The 8,550-nt window shown below is 51.3% G+C and overlaps 1 protein-coding gene across 5 annotated transcripts in view; it reads left to right on the top strand.

The window, feature by feature from the left end:
- The window catches only part of CCDC30 (coiled-coil domain containing 30), a 41,001-nt gene that overhangs the window by 14,899 nt on the left and 17,552 nt on the right, over positions 1 to 8,550 (top strand). For all 5 annotated transcript variants that reach the window (XM_027658211.1, XM_027658210.1, XM_027658209.1 and 2 more), the window contains exons 6-9: positions 1,267 to 1,382; positions 3,746 to 3,838; positions 4,527 to 4,633; positions 5,378 to 5,570. In XM_027658211.1, coding sequence (XP_027514012.1) covers positions 1,267 to 1,382; positions 3,746 to 3,838; positions 4,527 to 4,633; positions 5,378 to 5,570 — 509 coding nt within the window. The remainder of the gene's footprint in view (positions 1 to 1,266; positions 1,383 to 3,745; positions 3,839 to 4,526; positions 4,634 to 5,377; positions 5,571 to 8,550) is intronic.

The raw sequence follows: 8,550 nt of genomic DNA, 5'->3' as shown, positions 1-8,550 counted from the left end.
CATGGGGATGTGTTCCATGGGGATGTGTTCCATAGGGATGTGTTCCACAAGGATGTGTCCCATGGGGATGGTGTTCCATGAAGATGGTGCTCCATGGGGATGTGTCCCATGTGAATATGTTCCATGGGGATGTGTTCCATGTGTTCCACAAGGATGGTGTTCCACGAGGATGTTCCCTCATGGAGTGTCTGTGCTCCTGCCCATGGACCCCTGTGTGTGGGGGCTGCCTGGGAGCCCTGATGGAGCTGGGGCAGGTCCAGAGCAGTGACTGGGGTGACATTAGACTGTCATCTCTCCCCAGTGGGGTTTCACAGGGGCCCACCTTGGGCCCTGTGCTCTTCAGCATATTCATCAGTGACTTGGATGCAGGACTGGAAGGGACACTAAGCAAGTTTGCAGGTGATCCCAAAACTGGGAGGAGCTGTTGAGTCCCTGGAGGGCAGAGAGGCCCTGCAGAGAGACCTGGACAGATCCCAGGGCTGGGAATCACCAACCATGGGAAGTTCAGCAAAGGGAAGTGCTGGATTCTGCCCCTGGGATGGGACAACCCTGGGTGTACGGACAGACTGGGAATGAGAGGCTGGAGAGCAGTGCCAGGAAAGGGCCCTGGGGGTCCTGGTGGTGCCAGTTGGCCCTGAATCAGCAGTGCCCTGGCAGCCAGGAGGGCCAACCCTGTCCTGGGGGCATCAGGGAGGGGATTGTCCCTCTCTGCTCTGCCCTGGGGCGACCTCACCTCAACATTGGGGCAGTTTGGGGGGACACAATGTCAGGAAGATACTGAGCCATTAGAGAGTGTCCAAAGGAGGCAACAGAGATGGGGAAGGGCCTTGATTTGAAGCTGTGTGAGGACACTGAGGGCACTTGGTGTGTTCAGCTGGAGAAGAGGAGACTGAGGGGAGACCTCACTGCAGTTCCAACTTCCTGGGCAGGGGCAGAGGAGGGGCAGGGACTGAGCTCTGCTCTGGGGGGACCAGGGACAGCAGCCAGGGAATGGCCTGGAGTTGGGCCAGGGCAGGGTCAGGTTGGAGATTAGAAAGAGGTTCTTCCCCCAGAGGCTGGCTGGGCACTGACCAGGCTCCCCAGGGCAGTGGGCACAGCCCCAAGGCTGCCAGAGCTCCAGGAGAGTTTGGACAGTGCTCTCAGGGACAGGGTGGGATTGTTGGGGTGTCTGTGCAGGGCCAGGAGTTGGACTGGATGATCTTTGTGGGTCTCTTCCGCCTCAGCTGGGATTCAGTGACCAGTTTGTCCTGTCCTGTGCTTTTCCAGGCAGGACTGAACTCCAGGAGGCCATGGAGCACAACAGCCGGCTGGATAAGGAGATCCTGGCACTGAGGGCACGGGTCCAGACGCTGGATCTGGAGAGGAAAGCATTCCTGGAGCTGGTGAGCACACACCCACCCCCCTCCTGCTCTGCCATGGCCCTGAGGGGCCTCGGTGGGGCCAACAGCCCTGGCTGGCTCCTGGAAGCCATCTCCTCCCTGACAGCCATGGTTTGGCTCCTGAAAGTCATCCCTGCTCCCTGGCACTCCTAGGCTGGCTCTTGGAAGCCACCCCTGCTCCCTGAGAGCCCTGGGCTGGCTCCTGGAAGCCATCCCTGCTCCCTGAGAGCCCTGGGCTGGCTCCTGGAAGCCATCCCTGCTCCCTGACAGTCCTGGTAGGCTCCTGGAAGCCACCCCTGCTCCCTGCCCTGCCTCCCTCCTTCTCCTCTCTGTTCTATCCCCAGTCTTTCTAGGGCTGCTCTTTGGCTATTTTGTGGTTCTCAGAATAATAAAATCTGGGAAATGGGCAGAATAAATTCCCAGGAATGCAGCTCTGGAGCCTCCTCCCTGCAGGAAGAGTTTGATGCTCTGCTGGACACCAAGGGGTGGATGGGCTCAGGCTGACAGGAGGCTTTGGGACACATTTTCCTGTGCCCAGGGAGCAGGATCAGCTCCAAGCTCCCTTAGCCCACATTTGCCCCAAATCAGGTGGATAAACAGAGGAAGCAACACATCCACCTTCTCCCTGGGACTGGGTTAGAGTCCAGTTTAGCTAAGCTTAGCCTAAAACCCACCACCAGCTGCTTTTAAATCTGTTTTAAATTGATGCTGATTTTTGGTCCCTCTCAGTCTCTTTTAATGCAGCTGCAGTGATTGATTTGCTAATTTTGTAGGGGCTTTCCTAAGGGAGTGACTTCCTATGACATTACTACTGATGTAACACATCCAGAATCCTCTAAATGCCATCTAGAATTAAGGAACAATTAAGGGACTATCAGCAAAATAGTTCCTCACTTGGATTGTCAGCAGGGAAGGAATAAAACCAGTCTGTTTCCTATTAAAATGTGTCATTTGGCACAAAATCTGTGCCTGTTCTTATCTCCTAATTCCTCCATATCAGCCCTTCAGCAGCCTGGAATTGTTTTGGCCATCCCAGCACTGAGTTCTGTGGTTTTCTTGCAGTTCTCTCACATAGAATGGGTATTTTTAAATGAACACAAACACCTCTGAGGAGATCTCACCCGAATGATATTTATCAGATAACATCTTGAATTACTTTATTCACATCTGAGGGGTTTAAAATTTAACTGCATAATTCCCTTCCTTGCATTGCAAAAATTGCTGGTTCTTCCACGTCTTTCACCTCAGACCTTGTAGTTACCAGACAGTTTGTTTCTAGGGCTGCATAAAAATATGATAATATAATATAAAAATAAAATTAATTTAGTTCAAATTCCTCAGTTTATTCTTTTTTAATTCCAAATGATATTACCTTTGCTTGAGGACATTGCTCCTTTAGTCACTATGGGTACATATGTGTGTATAGGATATCATAAAATAGAAATACAAGGTTTAAATGTATTTTAATATTTAATATTTTTTATATTTATATATCATATAATTATATGATATAATTATATATAACAACACAGAATATATTAATATATATTATTAAGAAATTCTTAAGAACAAATATTAATAAATATTATACTGAATATCCTTTAATGTTTATTATTTAATTTTGTATCAATATATATATTTTGATATTAAAATATATTTCAATATCTATAAAAAAGAAATATAGAGAGACAAAAAAATGCAGATACATGTGAGATACTGTGTTCTCTGTGCAGAAAAAAATGCAGCCAGACTGAGATCAGTTCTAACTACAGGTTAAGCTAAAAGCAAATTCCCTGTATTCCTTGGGAATGGGGCTTAACTGTTGGCACAGAACTTAAGAAACCCACAATTTTTAATTTGTAGATGCTTCAAATGCACTTTACTGCCAACAGTTCTGTGTCCTGAAATGTCTTTTCCTGCCTGTGGGTCATGGAGTCAGTGCCTGTGGTGGGAGCAGCTGCTGCCAAGAACAGAATTCCATTGATCCCACGGCAGAAGGGCTGGAAGGTGTCCTGGGAATCAGCAGTTGGGACCTCACTGCTCAGTACAGGGGGTGTTCCGTGTGTGTGTGGTCAGTGAGTGAAAGAAATTAAAGATAATCACCCTTTAATGCTTCATGAGATCCCCCCTTTTCCTGCCCTTCCTCTCCCAGTCCTCTGAGTCCACCCAGCTGGAGCAGCCATGGGATCCCAACCACTCCCTCAGGATGAGGAATGATAATAAATTACCGATAAAGGTGAAAATAATTAAAAAATTCATTAATATTGATAAACGTGCAGCGAATTTGGGGGGGGGGGGAATCTTAATTCCCCACGACAGAGAGATGAACATTCATGGAAAATCCAAGAGAGTGTTTTGTCCTGCAGGTGGAGCAGCTCAAGGAGGAGATCTGTGAATACCAGAGGAGTGAGAGGCCGGGGCTGTCCCTGCCCGAGGAGCCCGGAGCAGCCTCACTGCAGGTATTTCCAAGGGCATTTTGTTGGCCATTCCAGAAGAACAAGGTCCTTCCACGTTCCAGGCCCTGGGATGGGAGGGTTTGCTCCCGTGGTGAGCTCAGGTTGTGGAGCTGATGGAGCTCAGGGTTGTGTTTTATTTATGAGGGACTCACGTGGCCTTGGAGTCACTCTGAGCTCACACAGGGAACACGTGGAGCTGCTGGAGAAAGTCCAGGGGAAAACATGGAGCTGCTCCAAGGGCTGGAGCCCCTCTGCTCTGGAGCCAGGCTGGGAGAGCTGGGGGGGTTCACCTGGAGAGTAGAAGGCTCCAGGGAGAGCTGAGAGCCCCTTGCAGGGCCTAAAGGGGCTCCAGGAGAACTGGAGAGGGACTTGGGACAAGGGGTGGAGGGACAGGACACAGGGAATGGCTTCACATTGGAAAAGGGGAGATTTGGAAGGATATTAGGAAGGAATTCTTGGCTGTGAGGGTGGGGAGGCCCTGGCACAGGTTACCCAGAGAAGCTGTGGCTACCCCTGGATCCCTGGAAGTGTCCAAGGCCAGGTTGGATGGGGCTTGGAGCAAGCTGGGCTAGTGGAAGGTGTCCCATGTAGGAGATGGAACTGGATGGGGTTTAAGGTCCCTCCAACCCAAACCACTCTGGGATTTCCTGATTTCAATCTTAATTTTCTGCTAACTTTGGATTTCCTCCAGGGCACTCGGGATGAAGGGAGGGCTGAAGATGAGCATGGGGCAGGAAGAGCCTGGTCCTCCTTGGATCAGGAGGATAGAGATCAGGGGGGTGAAACTCTCCATAAAAGGTGAGAGGTGCAGAAATCCTTCCCCTCTTTTACTTTCAGGGGTTCCTGGGGCTGTGGATGCTGCTGCTCTGTCTTGGAGGGGGATTGAATTGTTGCATCCTTTAGAATATTCTTTGGGAATTTGTTCCTCTGCCCCCAGGTGGGAGATTTTGGTGCAGTCCTGAAGATTCTGGAGCCCCCTGGTTGTTTTCTGGCACTTCCTCCACTTTGTTGCTTTCCTAAAGGAACAGAGTTGGGCCTCTGGGGCTCTGTGCACACAAAACTGTTGTTTCCAAACCTGTTTTGGTGCTGGGAAGTTTTCCCTGGATTTGGTTGCTCTTCAGGACTGCACTGGGACACTTGGCTTTCAACCTTCAATGTGTAAACTGGGATTTTTAAGGGAAGTCAAAGCTTTGCTCTCCCCTGAGCTGCTCAGGGAGCTGCTGCACCTCTTCCCGTAGGTTCAGGGAGGAAAGGGGGCTGATCCCATCCCTGTGACTCTTTTCCCAAGCCTGTTCCCACCTCAAGCAGCTGAATTTATTGGCATCCTCATGCCTGACCCTTTTTCTCCCAGACCTTCCTTGTGTAGAGCCCATCACCCTTATTTCCCACCTGATTAAGAACAGGCACAGGCCATGCTGAGTGTGAGGCTGGGAATCAGCAGGACAGGAATATTCCATAGTGAGGAGTGGCCTGGCTTTTCCTTGCTGGTGGGAAGGACTGGGATGCAGTTCTGGCCTTGCTGACGTTGGTTTTGGTGTGTAGGTGCCGGGAGGCAATGGAAAACATGGAGGGCAGGAATTCCCAGCTCCTGCACAAGCTGCAGAAACTGGAGCAGGAACATGAGGATTTGGTGGAACGCAATGAGGAGCTGGAATCAATCCTGGGAGAGACTCAGATCCAAACCAAGCAGGAGAAGGAGCAGTTTGAGAGCGAGGTGGAGGGACTGCAGCAGAAGGTGAGTGAGGAATGGGGCAGATTTCTCCCTGATTGATAAAACAAAATGATGTTTGACCTGGACATATACCCTCTGGGTTTAGTTTGACAAGAAAAACCTTCCAGTTCAGAAAAGAAGGGAAAAGGAGGAAAAAAAATCTCAGCAGGGAGTAAATTGCACTTGTTTGGAAGTGCAGGTTTCCCAGTGTTACAGGAGCATTGTCTTCTCCAGCTCCTGTCCCCCCTCGCAGAATCTCAGACTTGTTTGGGTTGGAAAAGACCTTAAAGATGACCCAATTCCACTCTTACCATGATCAGGGACACCTTCCACTAGCCCAGGTTGTTCCAAGCTCTGTCCAACCTGGCCTTGGATCCAGGGGCAGCCACAGCTTCTCTGGGCAACCTGTTCCAGGGCCCCACCACCCTCACACAGCCAAGAATTCCTTCCCAATACCCCATCTATCCCTGCCCTCTGGTGGTTGGGACACTGTTAATAGGACAAGTCCACTCAGGTCGTCCTTTGACTTTAGGAGGTGGATAGAAATCCTTTACTATTTGCATGGGATGCTCTCTCTGGGAACCTTTGGGAAACCCCAGATGTGAAGCACCACCTGGAATATCTGCTTTGCCAGGTCCATGGGGCCTCCTGGCAACCCCTGCAGGGCCACCTCCATCCTCTGGGCAAGGATTGAAGCTTCTCAGGCTGCTGCTGCTTTTCTCAGGGTGGTTTAAACCTCAGTTTTAGGGAGGCATTCTCCATCCCTCTGGAGCAACTCTGAGAGGAGCACATTACACATTGTCCTTACACATTGTCCCCATGGCACCCTGTATTTCTGGGATGAGATTTTAGGCCCCCCTAGGTTTCCAGTCAGGACTGACATGTCCTTGCACTTACACACAGTGTAGGAGGTGGTGCAGGGCTGCAGGTGAATCCCACATGGATGCTGGAGCAGCTGTGCATCCCCAGGGTGGATTGTTCAAAGGAAGGGACCAGGAATTCACTGTCAGCAGCCTCTGGCTGGGAGGGAAAAGCCTCTAAACCCAGGCTGAGGACATGTTCCAGTATCTTAATGAGGATGCCAATGACACCACGTTTATCTCCTCTCTCCAAGAAACCAAGGGCTTGCCCTGGAATGGGATGGAAAAGGGTCTGTCCACCGTGGTTGTGCTTTGGTTTAACTCAGGGCTCGTTCAGCTCACACCAAACTATTCCCCACTGGAGCAGAACAAACACAACCCTCTGCAAATCAAACTGAAGAGTTTGGACAAATCCCCCCTTTGGTCAGTGGATTGTTAAACAGATCCCAGGCAATGTCATGGCATCGGGTAACCAAGGAGATGGGAAGTATTTGGGCTGGATTGGAGGCTTGCAGGGCATGGAGGAGAGCTGGGATGGGAGAGGAGATGAGTTAACCCCTGGTTAGATCCCTCTGCTCAGACAGAGGGGGCTGAGCTGCACCTGCACCCCCAGGGGGGCTTTGGGAGCCTTGGAGGGGAGCAGGGAAGGGCTGGAGCCCAGGGAAGGCAGCACTGCTGGGGGTTTGCCAGCCCTGCTCCATGTGGGAAGGACTTGGGAGAGTTCCATGGGTTGGCACAGCTCCAAGAGCCCGGGCTGGCCAGGCTGTGACTCAGGCCCAGGACACAGGGGGAGGATTGTTCTGCTGCTGGCACAAAGGAAGGGCTTAAACAGTGGTGGCTTGGAGGGACAATGAGCAAAATGATGGAACTGCCTTGCTGGGCATCAACTTCTGACCAAAGGCTGGCTGGGGGTGAGGAGGGGAGGCTTGTTTTGCCTCTGAGATCTCTTTCATAACACCAAAGCCTTGCTTGAACCCCAAACTCTCACGTAGTCATGCAAGAGGAGGGGATTTATTGCTCTTTAGCTCTTCTGTGAGAGGTCTGAGTGTCTCACCCCACTTTTAATACCTGTGAACACCTTGAGTGGGTCACTTCTTTGTCTTAAAATCCCAGTATTGCAGCAGCTTTGCTGCAATGATCTGAGAGATCATTCCCTGCTGGGAGCTCCAGCAGGGCCAGAATGTGCTGGAGCAACCTGGGATAGTGGGAGGTGTTCCTGCCCATGGAAGTGGATGGTCTTTGAGGTCCCTCCAACCCAACCCATTATGGGATCCCGTGGTTCTGTGAAGCTGGATTTCATCTGCAGCTGGATTTCACCTCCCTCCAGTGTCCCAGCTCATCCAGGGACAGCCTGGCTTGGGCAGGTGGACAGCTGGGGAGTTTAGAAATAAGAAAACCAGCCCAAACTTGATTTCAGTCATAGGGAGGTGAAAAGGAAGCTGCTGAGGGCCCTGCTGGCAGTGGAGCAGAGGGATTTTGGAAGAGGGTCTGCAGGAGCCATGCCAGGGAAGAGAAGCTGGGCTCCTCCTTTGGGATGTCCTTAATTGCACTGCTCTTTTGAGCTGCTCCTTAGTTGAGCTGCTCCTTTGGGATGTTCCTTAACTGGGCTGCTCCTTTGGGATGTTCCCAAGCTCCTTGAGCCCCTTAGAACTGCAGGACCCATAATCCATCCCAAAGGATCCCCCCAAGGGTAGATGTGCAGAGTGAGCACTTGTCCACACAAACTCCTGCCTTCCAGGAGGAGCTTAGGGGTCCCAAATCCCGAGTCCTTGGAGCCTTGAGGGAGGGATTGACAACCTTTGAGCAGTGGAGGGACCAGGACAAGTCTGGTCTGCTTGGATGAATCAGCTGTAGACACCAGATCAGTGATTATGGGGTCAGAACCACCTTGGGAGGGGAAGTGGAGAGGGAAGGGATGGGTGGAACCTCATGGAAGTGGGGTGGTTTTGTATCCCTCATGGCAGCACCTGGAACCCACATGGAGAAACCCTGGAGCAGCTGCCAGTCACAAAGAGCTCAGGAAAACTTCACCACCCCACAGCTCCTGCAACCCCTCACCCAGCTCAGGTTGACAGTGAGGACACTGCCCTATGACACCCCCCAGCTCCTGGAGGGACAGTGAGGACACTGCCCTATAACACCCC

Source organism: Corapipo altera, unplaced genomic scaffold (genome assembly GCF_003945725.1).
Source record: "Corapipo altera isolate COAL_440 unplaced genomic scaffold, ASM394572v1 301, whole genome shotgun sequence".
Lineage (NCBI taxonomy): Eukaryota > Metazoa > Chordata > Aves > Passeriformes > Pipridae > Corapipo > Corapipo altera.
This window is presented reverse-complemented; position numbering and strand designations above follow the sequence as displayed.